The sequence below is a fragment of the Ambystoma mexicanum genome, chromosome 7p (genome assembly GCF_040938575.1).
Source record: "Ambystoma mexicanum isolate Mex_15411 chromosome 7p, UKY_AmexF1_1, whole genome shotgun sequence".
Lineage (NCBI taxonomy): Eukaryota > Metazoa > Chordata > Amphibia > Caudata > Ambystomatidae > Ambystoma > Ambystoma mexicanum.
This window is the reverse complement of record NC_090939.1, coordinates 664497578-664513712: the sequence shown is the minus strand read 5'-3', so window position 1 is coordinate 664513712 and position 16135 is coordinate 664497578. Positions and strand designations below refer to the sequence as shown.

The following is a 16135-nucleotide window of genomic DNA, read 5'->3' as shown; positions in this document are numbered from 1 at the left end:
TTTGTAATTTTGATGGTTACATTAAATGATGTCAAGTGAAAAGCCCTAGTCGGATTTTCCTCAAGTCGGAACACATTTTAATTACATTTATTACCCCCAACGTGGATTTCACAATTAATAAACACATGAATAGTAAAAGAATTAAAGGGCCCGATTACTAGTTTGGCTGCAGTGGTAAACCATGTTTTGGACCTCCAAACTAAACCTGTTATTACTGAAAACCTTGTTTTACGCCTGTTTTTGTGTGGAGGTAATTACCTCATCACCACAGCGTTACAGCATGTGGAATTTACCACATACGGTGATTAACACGCGCATAAAGTACTGGACCCCATAGAGTCCAGTGAGACTCTGAAATGGGGAATAACAAAAAGGGATGCATTCTTTGCAAATGTATTTTCTAATTACATGCTACTTGTGACATCACAACTGACCTGTAAAAAGAAAATGACATCACAACTGCTCTGTAATCATAACTATGCTTCAGTTGTGAGGTCACAATGCCTGTCGCTTGAGCTAGAGCTAGCACAGAGCAGAATTGGCAGTCTCTGCATCACCAAATTAAAGCAATAACAAGCTTTTAAACTAGTTTTCTATGACACTTTTTATGACACAAGAATTGCTTTACGGTAGTTTAACACGTGTGAGCAAGAATCTGCATGTTACTGATTATTTTAAAGCACAACATGAAAACGTGTTTCAATATATGTATTAAATTACTTAGGCTGTTTTTCTGCTAAATTTTAGAAGCTGCATTTTAGTTTTCTTAAATCCAAACCTATTCCACATTGATTATATTGATTATCAAAGGGAAGATCTCTTAAATAAAATGTAGCAAGTTTGGGGTGTGCGGGCCTGTATCATAAGGAATAAAATACCCCCTAATGGACGTGAAAAATATATTGCTAGTCTCCCTGGAGTAACGTGCCATTATAAAGAAACTTGGCCTTCGGCTTCATTCCTCTATTTGGCTCACGGATCACTCTCTAAACTGCAATATCCTTGTAATGCACGAAAGGGTTACATTATCCCATATATAACTGCCTCCGTCCTGCACTTTTCTCAATTCTATTACTGATTTTAACCACCACTATTCTGATGGGCAGTCCCATTAATGTACTGCACTTTCTGTGAAAAGGAACTTCTTTATGCCAAGCAGGGATCAAGTGGGGGGCTAGGGGGACTCAATAAAATGCCAGTTGAATGTGGGGTCACCAGAAATTAGCATATCAAGGTGCCCTCTGAAAAAAGTGTGGGGGACTTCTGAAAAAAGTGGGGGGACTCTGTCCACCCGTGTATACCCTCGACTTGAGCACTGAGTAGGCGTACTAGACACCTACTATCAAGAGTAAACTCTGTCTGTTTACAGTGCCAGAACAAAAGGGGTTCGCTTATAATGAGGACAGCCTGTGGGCGGATCATTGTCTGTCTAATTAATATAAGGAGCTCATGACATTGACAGGAATGGCAATGTTGCAGCATAAGTAGAGTGGCAATGCACATCTGGAACATGCAGAAAACTGCCATGTACCGCTCGATGTAATTTGTAATACAGCCAATGGGACCCTGTTAGAGCTCCTTTTTAGGTTCTCATTGAAAACTAAAACCAGAAATTAGATGAAAGCTGTTGTTATGTGTTTATGATGACCTTGGTCCTGACAAGAGCTGTTATCTTGCACTCTGCACTTTCAACAAAACCAGAAATAACTCAGGTTATTTATCACTATGCACTTTAACTAAAAAACATGAAACAAAATTCAGGTTATCTTATTGTGAGAACTGGTATTTTGTATTATGCATTCTAAACGAATTTGTTAAGAAGTGTACATTTAAAAAATGTGTGTTGAGTGTATGACTATTGTGTACTGTACTAATTTACGGAAAACATCCGAAATAAACATATATTTATTGACTGATTGACAAGAACAAATGTTGTTTTAGCCACCCTTCAAACAGTTCTCTGTTTTTGTTTATCTTCAGGGATGGACTACAGCGACGAGCACCGTATCCTTGTCTGGTTAGCAGCATCTGGAGGTATCCCTTCAAATGAAACAACCTTTGCGGAACTACTGAGGCAACAAGGCTATACTACTGGGATTATAGGTACTGTACATTTTAAAGATTCATTTTTCATTACCCATTGACAGAGACAGCTCTGCTGGGTTTGACTTTGAAGGCAACAGTGATTTAGGTGTTCCAACTACCATGGTATAATGATTTAAGTCATTTGGTCGTGTAACATGGTGGATATGTTGTTTTTGGTCAGATTTTCTTTCTCTAAAAATACATTGAAGAATATGTGCAATTAACATTATTGAACAAAGCCAATAGGTTTTGCTTTTTCATAAATTAAAGCATTATTGGTGAATGCGTTTTGGTTAATTACTGGACTGATGGATGGATGGGACTACCTGAAAGAGACATAAGGTTAATTCAGGTGCAGTATCAGTAAGACTGATCCAAATAAATAATTTCAATTTTGCAGTGTTGCTACAACTCTCAGATTAGGTAAGAATGCTCTTTTTAGTTTGACGCCTGGCCTTAAAAGTGTTTTTTTTTTCAGCAGCTGGACATGAACGTTCTTAGCGTCCAGCTTTGGGGCGGGGGAACTGTGTGGCGAGTCACACTTGGAGGGGACATGCTACACCAAGAGAGAGCAGAATGTGGCAAGACTTCCAAAATGTTGTTTTGGTGCTCAATCCTGTTCAATGTGCCCAGTGATAGTCGAACTGCAGAGGGTTCATTGATTGAGATCATATGATTGATTGAGAAAGCTGCTAAACAGCCATGTGAAATGCATTTGGAGACATTGGAACTCCTTTAAATGACTTGCATCATTAATGTGCCTACAAAAAGGAGTTCATTATTCATGATACACTGTAGAAAAGAGATGAGAATACGGCCTGATATGTACCAAACATCCACTGTAACAATGCTGAAGGTTAATAAGCTTTCTTGGGTAATCAAGGCAGTGTTTATCATTTCAACTAAAGCAAAGAAGAAGGCGCTATCAGGCACACTAAACATAGTCATGATGGGTGTCATTTTGGAGCGTAATGGGAGACGTTCACCAGAAGGGTTTGGGGGCAGTGCTTGTTTCTGTGCACCAAACACAATGGGCAAGCAGTGATAAGTGTTGGGGTCACATAGCACCCAGGCAGATGTTTTCGACCCTTTGATCCCAAAGAATCTGGAGAAACATGAAAATGAAGGGTGCTGTGAGCTCTTCCAAAATGGCGCTTACATCCTGAAGTCTACATGTCTATGTTCCACAGTGTGTGCCTATGATCAGGTCAAATTCATAGAATTTCGCGAACAAGTAGCGCACGCGGCGGCGCACAGTGTGCGCGTGCGAATGTCTGCGCCAGCCGCGTGCGCTAAAATCGATTTCCGCGCACAGCGTATTCATGGATTTCAGCCTCCAAAACCAGCCGTGGCGCAGAGTGGCGCAGCGACCCTGCAGCAGCACCAGTTACACCCCCAAGAACACCCTCGCGCAAGGAAAAGCCATCAAAATCCCCAATCCAGCGCAAAGGGCTGCGCTAACCCTGGACCAGTTTACAGGGCTACCAAACAACAAACGCCAAGCGGGGAACGTGTATTACTGGGGTTTGCGTGAAGTTTCACACGCGAAAGGGCCTGTGCGAGTGGGGTACGTGTATAACTGGGGTTTGCGTGAAGTTTCACACGTGATTGGAGCAGGGTACGTGTATTACGGGGTTCGCGGGAAGTTTCACACGCAAAAGGGCCTCTGCGAGTGGGGTACGTGTATAACTGGGGTTCGCGGGAAGTTTCACACGTGATTGGAGCAGGGTACGTGTATTATGGGGGTTCACGGGAAGTCTCACACGCGATTGGAGCAGGGTACGTGTATTATGGGGGTTCACGGGAAGTCTCACACGTGATTGGATGCGGGTAAGTGTATTTCGGGGGTGCGCGGGAAGTTTCACACGCGAAAGGGTCTGTTCGAGTGGGGTAGTATAACTGGGGTTCGCGGGAAGTTTCACACGCGAAAGGGCCTGTGCGAGTGGGGTAGTATAACTGGAGTTTGCGGGAAGTTTCACACGCGATTGGAGCAGGGTACGTGTATTACGGAGGTTCGCGGGAAGTCTCACACGTGATTGGATCCGGGTACGTGTATTTCTGGGGTGCGCAGGAAGTTTCACACGTGAAAGGGCCTGTGCGAGTGGGGTATGTGTATAAATGGGGTTCGCGGAAAGTTTCACACACGATAGGCCCTGTGCGAGCGGGGTACGTGTATAACTGGGGTTCGCGTGAAGTCTCACAAGCGATTTCAGCAGGGTACGTGTATTACAGGGGTGGGCGGGAAGTTTCACACGCGAAAGGGCCTGTGCGAGTGGGGTATGTGTATAACTGTGGTTCGCGGGAAGTTTCACACGCGATAGGCCCTGTGCAAGTGGGGTACGTGTATAACTGGGGTTTGCAGGAAGTCTCACACGCGATTTCAGCAGGGTACGTGTATTACGAGGGTGCGCAGGAAGTTTTACACGCGAAAGGGCCTGTGCGAGCGGGGTACGTGTATTACTGGGGTTCGCGTGACATTTTACACGTGAAAGGGCCCTGTGCGAGCGGGGTACGTGTATTCCTGGGGTTTGCGTGAAGTTTTACACGCGAAAGGGCCCTGTGCGAGCGGGGTACGTGTATTACTGGGGTTCGCATGAAGTTTTACACGCGAAAGGGCCCTGTGCAAGCGGGATACGTGTATTACTGGGGTTCGCGTGAAGTTTTACATGCAAAAGGGCCTGTGCTAGTGGGGTAGTGTATTCCTGGGGTTCGCGGGAAGTCTCACACGCGATTGGTGCCGGGTACGTGTATTCCTGGGGTGCGCGGGAAGGTTCACACGAGATTTTGCTGTCAGAGTGGGGTATGTGAATTTCGGGGTGCGCGGGGAGTCCTACACGTGACTTGGCAGTGTGGGTCCTCCCAGGTGTTCCCTCTACACCCTCCACGGCCCCTGCAGGCAGCCCACACCACAGGGGACTACCCTGCACCCCTGGTCATGTCCTGCAGGCAGGCCATCCACCATCGGCATGCCCCCCAGCCAAACCACATGTCACCTTGCACTACTGATCACCAACTCATCTCCCCTTGCACCCCCACCCCCAGCACTGTGGGGCACCTGCCAGCAGACCCCCACTTATGTCCCACTCATGTCCTCCTGCACCCCCACCCCCCAGCACTGTGGGTCACCTTACAGCAGGCCCCCACTCATGTGCCCCTGCACCCCCACCCCCCAGCACTGTGGGGCACCTGCCAGCAGGCCCCCACTCATGTCCCACTCATGTCCCCCTGGACCCCCACCCCCCAGCAGTGAAATGCCGATCTCATGACACAAACCAAAAGTCAACTATGTACATCAACACATGTCGTCACACAGATACACTGGTTGGCATTGCTTGTGTAAACCCACATTTTCACATGCATCAACCCAATGAGCTAATCCCACACATGGAACTAAAAAATGAAAATGTATTATGTACATAAAATCAAAAATGAAATGAAAGCATAGCAAAATATGAAACATGAAATGAAAAGCATGTGAAAAAGATGATTGAATGAAAATGATAACCAATCCAAAAAAAATAGAAAGAAAAACAGTCCAAAGTCACCCTCCAACAACGCAAATCCAAAGGAAATGTAAAAAAAAATCTCCATTGCTTCATGTTCATAATAAAAAAAAAAGAGAAATCAATCCATAGTCCAACTATTTACAATCCATTGTCTGGAAAAAATAAATCATTGCTCCATGCCATAATGCAAAAAAAAAAAAAAAAAATGAATACATGATGAAACTATATACAATCCATTGTCCAAGGATGTAAAGGGTCCATGATCCCAACCAAACAAATGAAACCTACCTAACAAACTACCTAAAAATATAACTATATACAAATTTGTGTGGCATTGTCCATTGACCACAAATAAAAGGAAAACCAAAAGGAAACCTAACTCTAAAAACTATTTACAGGGGCAGCGGGCTAGTCCGACGGCTCACTTTTGGATGTCCCGGGCCAGGGCATCATCAAACTCCTGCTCAATGTCCTGGAGGCGGTCCTCTTCCATGGCCCCGAGGGTTCGCAGGGACAATGACATGTTCTCCTCCAACTCTGCGAATTGCCTCGAGGCACTCGGCCCGCCTCAGGGCCCTCCGCATGGAGGTCTCCGCCCTGACCATCGTGAGCCGTGCCTCTTCTGCCCGCTGCCGCTCCGCATCTATAGAATGGCCTAACCGCTGCCACACGGAAGACACTTCCAGTCCTGGGTCCTCCTGCCCTCTGGCTGATGCCTGCCCCTCCGATGTCGAAGGCCCCGAGCCATGATGGCTCCCACCTTGTTGCTGCTGCTGCTGTGCCTCTGCCTGTGCCCTGGCTCTTGCTGCCTGCACATCCTCCTCCGGCTGGGGTGCAGTTGTTGAGGTGGCCACCCCCGCTGGACATCCGACTCCCGACTGTGGCAGGGATGTGTCCTCCACCAGCCTGGCCACAGGGTCAGAGGCAGCTCCACAGGGTACCCAGGTGATACATGGGTGGGAAGATGGCATGGAGGACGACTGGCGCGTAGGGGGTTCAGGTGAGGAGGAGGTCCCAAGGAGGTCCAGCACACGGAGGAATCCAGCACAGGTGACCTGTCCAAGCAGGTCAACGTGGTCAAAGAGGCACCCAAGATGATGTGCAGTCTCACCTCACATGCCCCGTTGACGCAACGCTATCCCGGCCAGGACAGGCTCAACACGGTCCCGGATAGCCACGTCTGCAGGGAGAGGAAGGCCAGTTGTTGTGCGCTCATCCCCTCCCTGAAAACGGGTCTGGACGTAGGCATCCCTGCTGGTGCCAAATGATGCAGCGACAGGATCAGGGACAGGATTGCACACAGGAACCTCCGCGGCAGCCTGTGCTGCCTCCTGTCCCTGGGCCTGCACTGCACGACTAGCACCAGTGGAATCCCCACCTCCAGACCCCATGTGTGTCCCTTCCCCGGCCTCCTCCTCCACCAAAGCCCCCACCAACCTGGATGACTCCATGCCATCTTCCTCCGTCGGACCCTCTGGGGTCCCAGCTGCCCCATTCTCCAACCTCTGCCTATTGGACCTACCCTCGGCAGCTGCGGCCTGGGACGCGGCACCAGACTCCTCACTCCCCGACGAGATGACAATCTGGGAGGGGAGCCGGGCCTTGCATCTCCGTCTGGCGGGACGATCCCTGCCGCTGTGCTCCACAGCACCCTCTCCCCACTCTTCTTCAGTTGACGCTGCAGACAGGGAGAGATAAAACACAGGCATCAGGGCACTGTACAATGGACTGATACACACATGACAGTTGCACATGAGTGGCAATGTTTAACTTCAGACACGGCATCACACTCCATGAGACACATGTCATTTTAACTCACACACATGAACATTTCAACAGCAATATTGCACCAGGCAGCACCATCCATACACATACAACAGCATGAACAGCCAAAGGTGAGCCTGACATCACATGAAACACAAGGTGTGCACTGGACATGCACACACGCCACACTTACATGCATGTCTACATCTCCTACAACTGTTGTAGTGATGAGATCACCATACATGTCACATCTGCCATTCATCCTTCTACATATCAGTGTCACGTGCATCCATGTTGCATCACAGTTGCACACTTGTCAGATACACATACATGCACATGTACACAGTGCAGATACATGCATTGTGAACCACCATCCATGCCACAACCATGCCAATGTACATACACAGAAATTCAAACATGTGTGCTCCCACACCTGCATTTGCCCAGCATGGTTACCAACACATACACCATCAATGTGTCTCACAACTGAGAGGACTCAAATGTGGCAGCCTCACGCCCATGTTCATACACATCCCTACATGGCCCTACAGAAACACATGTGCAACCTGCACACTACTGGCACACCACGACACGCACAGCGTACTATCAACATGCATGTACACTTAACGCTCGACTCCAGACGGGTCTGCCTCTCAAGGATCTGGACGTAGAGCGCTGGGCATATGCGTTCCAGGACCCTCATTTGATGGTTCGACAGCTGGCCCCGGCACCCCATGCCATCCGCTGCCTTAGCGAGGCGCCGGGCCTTGTTGAGGGTCCTGGACCTGAAGTCCTCCCAGCGCTTCTTGACATGATGTAAGTCGCGGACTTCCACCCCCTCCGCGTTGATGGCAGTCACGATGTCCATCCAGATCCTGTTCCGTCCTTCATTGTTGGCGCGCAAACTTCCAAAGAGGGCATCATACTGCCCCAGGACTTGCTCCACCAGGACTCCAACTTCGGTGGCAGTGAAGCTGGTGGCCCTCTGCCTCTCTGGCTGGGGGTTCCCAGTGCTGCCAGATGGTGTTGTGCTGGACATGGCAACCCCAGAGGCAGGAGTGGGTGGGCAACTGGGTCCTGGGGCTGGGCCGTGGAGCGATGGAATCCCAGTCGGGAGTTTTTGGTTCCAGCAGGGGTGGTCACAGCAACTACACCCCTGGCTGACGTGCAGGCCGAAAATGGCAGGGCACGTGGGCAGCAAGCAGTCAGGCAGCAGCAGATGGCAGGTGGGAGCGTGCTCAGGGCTCTGGGGGGCAGTAATTCGGCCTTCTGGGCAGGAGCGTGGTCTTCCGTGTGTTTTCGCGTGGTCAGCTTGATACGGACTGATTTGGCACGTGAAAAAATTGCACGTCAGTGTGTAATTCGAGGAAAGGGCCTTATTGCGTAAGCGCGTCAGCACACGCACGCGATTTCATTGGACCAAAGGCCCTTAGCGCAAAAGCGCGTAAGTTACATTATGTGCGCGGGCGTTTCCCTCATAGCACGTGATGACATAGCACATGTGGAAAAACTGCACGTCCGAGTGTCATCGGGTGTAATTGGAGGAAAGTGCCCGCATACACGTGTATCTGACGTGTACGTGTGGGCCAGTTTAAAAGCTACGTGTAGGACGCCATTTCCTTGTACGTGCTTTTCGTGGAGAGCGAGTGGGTGAAATCTGTACTTCTTGTCGGTTCACACGCGATTACTTCACAGCGTTTCTAGTTCGTACTCCCTGTTACCTCTGACAGCTCTTTTCTGAATTTTTGTTGGGCCTGTTTCCTCAAACAGAGTTCACTTCTCCTTTTGTCCTGTCTCCTCAGACAGCGTACAATTCTTCTTTTGCCAACGGGCACACGCATGTATTTTTCACATTCTTTTTCCAGGCAGACGGTGAGTTCCGCACGTACTTGGCAACTGTGCTTGCCCAGTGTGTCGCGTTCCCCTTCAGAGGTCATTGTAGGCTGCGTGTATTACGCGTACGCTTAGTTTTGTGTTTCTGGGTGCCACGTCATAGTGCGGGTTCATTTTTTCACACATGTGATCTACGAAGGGTTGCGTCCATGTTAAATTTTGATTTTGGGCTGCCTGTGCGTTGCGTGACCCGTCATCTTCCCCCAGGGGTCACAGACAGCCTTGTTAGAGCACTAGGGTACGAATTCCATGTGGTATCCTACCCCTTTGACCCCCAATTGCCCAGGACAATAGTTTACTGCAACTCCCATACGCACAACAACATCAGTGCCATGGTTGGGAGGCGACCAAGCAGTAAGGGAGGCAAAGGTGGGTGTGGTGGGCCGGGTAGGGGACGTGGCCGGGATTTGCAGGGTGCCCCTATACCCCCATGTGTGGAGGAACAATCACGGACACCCATGCCCCCCCCATGGTTGAGTTAAACATGGCTGACACCATCCCAGCTCAGCCCCTGTTGGACCAGCCAATTGTGGCACCTGACCTGGCACAGGATGACTCCCTGGCTGACTTCCAGGTCAGCAAGTCTAGGCCACGTGTGGCGGTGCAAGTTGTTGTCACCAAGCCACGTGGATCTGGGGCAGCTATGTCATCTGCTGCCCCATGTATGCAGGGTGGGGAGGCTGCAGGGGCAGCTGCAGCTCCATCCGCCCCAGCTCTGACTCTCCCAGCCAGGACAGTGTCAGTCCAGGTCCATCAAACTGACGTTCCCCCTGCTAACATTACCCTGCAACCAATGCCTGCATCAAGACCTATGGTCATTGTGCATTCCCACACTCCTACTACCCAGTCCACCGGTGATTCTGCCCCTTCTGACCAGAGCGGCGTAAGCCACTCTGGCTCTGCTCCACCTTTAAAGAAGAGAAATAAGGGTGCTCTGGCACGACAGGCTGAGACCCCAGACACAGCTACACACTCCGGTACCTCAAGGAAGCCTTGCTTTAATGATCCAGAACTTGATGCACTTGTGGCCTATGTGTCAGCACATAGCCGCGAAATGGTGGTGACTGCAGGGTGCAAGACCACACCTGGTCAACGTAGGGCACACTGGCAGACCATCGCGGACCGCATAAGTGCCCTTGGATTTGTGAGGCACACAGCTGATGATTGCTACAAGTGGTGGAATGACCTGAAACGCAGAGAGCAATGAACAAGCTGGCCTCAAATCATGCAGCTACTCTGGTGACTGGCGGTGGGTCTCCACAAGAGGACAACAAACTCACTGAACATGAGTCTGTTGCTGGGGCCTTCGTCACAGAGGAACAGATCCAAGGTGTGGGAGAACTACCTGATTATGATGCATTGTCCGGTGAGTGCCCATGCATGTGTGTGTAATGCATGTGTATGTTGTTTGGGTGACGGGTTCTGATTGAGTGCCAGGTGACGGTGTGTGTGCCTGAGTGGTATGGGTCACCCATGTGCTTCATCCAAAACATTCAGCGGCCTTGGATTTGGGTGTGACAGTATCCCTTCTGCCTACAGTAGTAATTTAGCGCAACATTATGGCATTTGCCCTTGAAGTGGCATCTTGCAACAACATTGTTTGTATTTTTCAGTGTTCGTTCAGGCTGATTGTTTCAATTCTCCCACTTTTGCTACGCATTCCTCAGCCCTATTGTCACATTTGTGACATGCTTCTGTCATTGATGAACCCCACATTGGCCCACATGTGTTACCTTGTTAGGTGAATGATTTGACCATTCAGGCTGATTGAGTATTGGCCTGATCACATAAATTGTTGGGGCCTGTTTGAATGTAGAACATGATAGTTGTTTCCTGTCATGTTGAAGTGCGCAACCATTGATGTGTACATCGGCCTGCAATCACTTTATTTTTGTACACTGGATGTGTTGCAGTGTGTGGCACATGCCTATTTTGTCACACTTTGTAGCATTTTTCATCTCATCATGTCCATCTCACATGGATGGCTGACAGTATTCATTCACTGACATATGGATGTACTTGTGGAATGTACCATGGCTATGGTACATGCCATCTGTGTGATGGCATGTGCCATGTATGTGTATTGGACATGCCACTCACAGGCCAATGTGTGATGGCAGTGCTACCCACCATGCAGCAAATGTGTTGCTCTTCCATCTTGGTGTCATCAGTGTCTGCCTTTTGCCTCCCCTTCCAACTCAGTGACAGTTCATGCATGGGAGGGTTATAGTCATGTGGGACATGTGTAAATCATGTACTGGTTCTGTAGCTTGTCAGGCCTATTTGTGTGCTATGGTGCTAATGCCTGTTTCCATTTTTTGTCGTTCATGTTTTTGCAGGGGATGACGCACCTGATGCTGTTGAGGTTGAGGAGATGGTGCAGACCCAGGAGGGATCTCAGGCACGACCGGGCACCAGTGGGGGACGTGGTGTGGTGGTGGGTGAGAACCTAATATTGCTGCAGACCATTCTGTCCTGGGGTGTCTCTGGGTGCACCTCCCCAGACCTCTATTCAGGTGCTGATTCGGATGATGAGACCTATGTGCCGTCGCAGGTAAGTGTTTCTAGCAGGGATTCTGTTCTGTCCAACCCACCTGCACCAGGGGTAGAACCCTCTATGGGGATGTCAGTGTTGGTAAGACCACCTTTGGCGGTTACGGATGCAGGGTCACACTCCACAACATCTGATCCTGTTCCTGGGCCAGCAGATCAGAGGGGGAATGCAGTCCTGCAGCCTCAGGCAGTGCCGGCACAGCAAGGTGCAGATCGCTTTGCCCCAAACAGGTGTGGTGCCTTGTGTGGCTCCCGTGGGCATCCACTGTATTCCGGCTGGGCACATGCAGGCTTGTCCTGAGTTTGGGTTAGATGCTTGGGCTTGTGAGACACACACCCCTCCTGCTTCCCGTTTCCATGGGCTTGCAAAGGGTGTGCCCAAGTGACAGTGACTTACACAGTGACGTTGGACTCCCATGAGCTGTGTGGGCAGTCTGTAGTCAATACGGTGTATACATTCCTAGTGGATATTGTTGTTGTATTGTACACTGCATGGTGTATTGATATGTTCTTGTACATCCATGTCTTCCTCCTAATTTGCAGGTTCATTCCTCATGTCTTCACAATGCCGTCTACTTTGGAGATGGAGTTCATGTTGTAAGCAGTGCACTTACACATTTGCGTGGCAGCAGCACTGTACAGTTGGAAGTGGTCGATGTGCTGGCATAATCAGGTGTAAGACTAGCACTGCTTTAACTTAGTACTGTCATGTTTATGCTATGTTTGAGGTTGTGTAGCTGCATTGTATTGTTGGTAAGTATTTGGTCATGTGTGTTGTTAGTTCTACATTACTGGGAGCATATTGTGTGTGGTCAGTTTCCATTAGGGACACTGTACTTTGTGACACTTGTGTCATGTTTTGGGGATTGCTTTGTTTGCTCTCACATAGCATGACATGCCATGGTGTGTTGGGTGGCAGTGCTGGGGAGGGGTTGGGTGACATGGCACTGTTGTCATGTTGTATTTTGTAAGGGGGTAATGAATTTAGCAGCATAGAAGTGTGTCTTTTGATGACACAGCATTGGTGGTGTTTGTGTAGGTAGGGATGCACACAATGTAACACTTCCAGGTGACCAATCTCAGGCTGGTGTGGTTGTGACAGTTGACTGTCCCTTATGTCATCATCATTGATTGTCAGATGGTATGTGCCAGGGCTGTGTGCACTCCACAGGGGTGTGATTTTAGGTGAAGTAATTAGCCACCAGCTGCGTACGGGCTGCCTCACCCCGTGCCCTTTCCCCTCCCATGCGCAGTGGCCTTGCATGTGGTTGGGGATGTGGGGGCACCACCATGTCCACGGGAAGGCCCCGGCATGTTGCAACGTTGTGCAGGACACATGCTGTCACAATGATCCTGCACACTACTGGGAGAGAGTTTAACAGGTGCCCGCCAGAACGGTCAAGGGAGCGAAAGCGTGACTTGAGCACTCCAAATGTGCGTTCCACTATGCCCCGGGTTGCAATGTGGGCTGTGTTGTATCTTACCTCGGGTGGCGTGGTGGGGTTCCGAATTGGCGTCATCATGTGGGTGCTCAGAGGGTAGGCACTGTCCCCTGGGGAGGTGGTGATGGGTATCATTAGTGGGGTTGTGACATTACTCAGTATCTGACATGCATGCATGTGCTGTGGCATTTATACTCACCGAGCAGCCATGTATCGCCATGCCGCCCAGCTTCTAGGTCCCGGTTTAGGGTTGACATTCTGTAAATAAAACTGTCGTGGGTGGACCCTGGATAGTTGGCATATACTGAGGTGATGATTCCCTTGGCATCACATACTGCCTGGATGTTGATGGAATGCCAGTGCTTGCGGTTTCTATAGATGTGCTCTGATGCCCTGGGGGGACGTAGAGCCACATGGGTGCAACCAATGGCACCTAGGACTTTGGGGAATTGTGCCACCCTGTAGAAATCCTGGACGGCAGCCTGCCTTTCTGCAGCTGTTCTGGGTAGGTATATGTGCCTGCGGACTGATGGGCGTGCAGTCATGATGGCCAAGACCTGGTGTAGGCAGCGTGACTGCGTGGCCTGTGACACCCCCCCACCCACTATAGCACTTGTCTGCTGAAATGATCCAGTGGCCAAGAAGTGCAGTACATTGAGGACCTTTTCCAGGGGACTGAGTGCTTGGGAGCACAGGGTGGGTGATATGAGGTCATCCTCCCACTCACTGACCAGGTCGAGTATTATGTGAGGTGGAAATCTGTACCTTCCATACACCTGGTCATCAGGCATTCCAAAAAGGCTGGTTCTGGGTGTAAAAATTCTGGGCCTGACTATCCTCCTCCTCCTGCGGTATACCACGACCACAGCTGCTAGGAACGGTATATTCATCCTGGCGTCTGAGCTTGTTTGTTGTTTGCACGCACTTTTATGGTGCGCGGGTCCACGTTCGCCTGCTTCCTGCTGGTGTACGTGTTTCCGGATTAGCGCGTCTTTTTTGGCGCACGCGTTAGCCCCGTTTGAATCCATGAATACGTGTTTTGAACGTGCGTGTGGGCGTTCCGCGCATTTTCCTCCTGTACTTCCCCCGTGACGCCCACATTTTCACGCATTGTTCCCCATTCCGTGTGTCACGCCCTCTGTTCCTCCTACTTTTGTTGTGTGCGCCGCACTATGTGCGGTTTCACTGTGCGCGCAGCGCACGCTGTTTGGAGACGTGTGCGCCAGCGTGCGCCACGCAGAATTTTGGCACACATCCTGGGATTTACACACGCACGGACTTCCGTGAATCGCTGTGCACGGGTTTTGCTGCGATTTTCGCGCTGGCACTGCGATTTGCACGCTTTCGCACGCTTTCGCATGCTTGCGCTGAAAATTTCAGCGCACATTAATTCCATGAATCGGCCTGAAAATTGCATCAACTTGAACAGATCTGGAGTAAGAAATATGAAAAGAGCTCCTTACTTGTTTAAAAGAAGAAGCGTTATAGCTTTAAAAAATATAGTCAATAAAGCAAAAAAGAGCTATTACTCAGAATGCCTCTTTTCTATCCCTAAAGTCCTGTCAGAACTAAATACACCAAATTCCTTTACTAACAATGCTATTCCCTCACAAGTTCTCTGCCATAATTTAGCTATATTTATTTTCAGATGAAATTACTAAGCTCCAGTTCGAAATGACCTCCGCCGAGCAGGCATGCTACCTGCTAGGTATACCACAGCGGTAATGGAGTCGCCTGAGCTCCACCAGCACTTTTTACCTCCTTTCATCCTGTCTCTGAAGCTGCACTTACAGATCTTATGGCAGCTTGCCATCCATCAGGTTCTCCCCCAAGAACCTTGCCCAAGTAAGATTATTAAGGAAGCTCACTTGCTAGTGGTTCCAAGCCTTTCTCCTTTTAGTTACTCTTCCCTTGCATTGGGCACTGTCCGAGATCGGCTAAAGTTGGCTGCTAAGACACCACTCCGCAGAAAGCCTTCATTCCCAACTTCTCTATCATGTGTCACAGATGGTCTGAAGGAAGCACAAACCTATGTTCCTACTTCAAGGGTATTTAATATTCATCTCATCATTTGGCTTTTATTTGACTTTTGTCATTTTGCCAGTAACACATACAAATTCATCAAGAGCATTTTACAATATATGTTAAAACAGAATTTACACAACAAGCAATACTACAGCACGTAACAATTAAAATACAATAAGAATTAAAGGAGACCTAGGCCCTCATTACGATACTGGCACTAAACCACGACGCTATTAGCACCATGGTTGGTGCCGGTATCGTAACGAGTCCGCCAATGTTCAATGGGGAATTACCACCCCATTCCAAGGTTGGCGGGGCGGTAATTCCCCATTGAACATTGGCCCTTCCCCATTCCCATTTTTGCGCCACAGGGATAAATGGGACTGGGGAGGCGCTAAGTACGGTACCGGGTCCCGCAAAGGGACCTCGTAGTAAGGCACTAATGGGTTAACGGCGCCGCAGCCTTTTACGGCGCCGTTAAACACTTAGCGCCAGGGTCCTAATGAGGGCCCTAGTCTTTTCCAGTATAGCAAAAACATGGGCTGTTTAAACAGATCTCAGTAATTCAGGTCTATCCTGGGCATGGCCTCCAAGTTGCATCATTTACACAGACACATTTCAAAACTAGGCCCATAAGAATTGTGCACAATGGCAATACAGAGGAGAATACAGTTCTTAAATAACTTACCAACATGATCAAAAAGGAAACAATAACATCTTTGCTTTGCCAGTTTTAAAAGAGGAACAATTCTCAATAATTCAGTTATGCCCTAGACATTACCCACAGGTGACATGGTTTAGATGACAAATGTCATGTCTGGACCCATAAATCATGTGCAAAATAGCCATACAAACAGGATACAGCTT

General features: G+C 49.2%; 1 protein-coding gene across 2 annotated transcripts in view; it reads left to right on the top strand.

Annotated features, from left to right (window-relative positions):
• Window positions 1-16135, top strand: part of LOC138526243 (arylsulfatase H-like) — a 642213-nt gene that overhangs the window by 120286 nt on the left and 505792 nt on the right. For both annotated transcript variants that reach the window (XM_069636732.1, XM_069636733.1), the window contains exon 4: window positions 1981-2103. In XM_069636732.1, the coding sequence (XP_069492833.1) occupies window positions 1981-2103 (123 nt within the window). The remainder of the gene's footprint in view (window positions 1-1980; window positions 2104-16135) is intronic.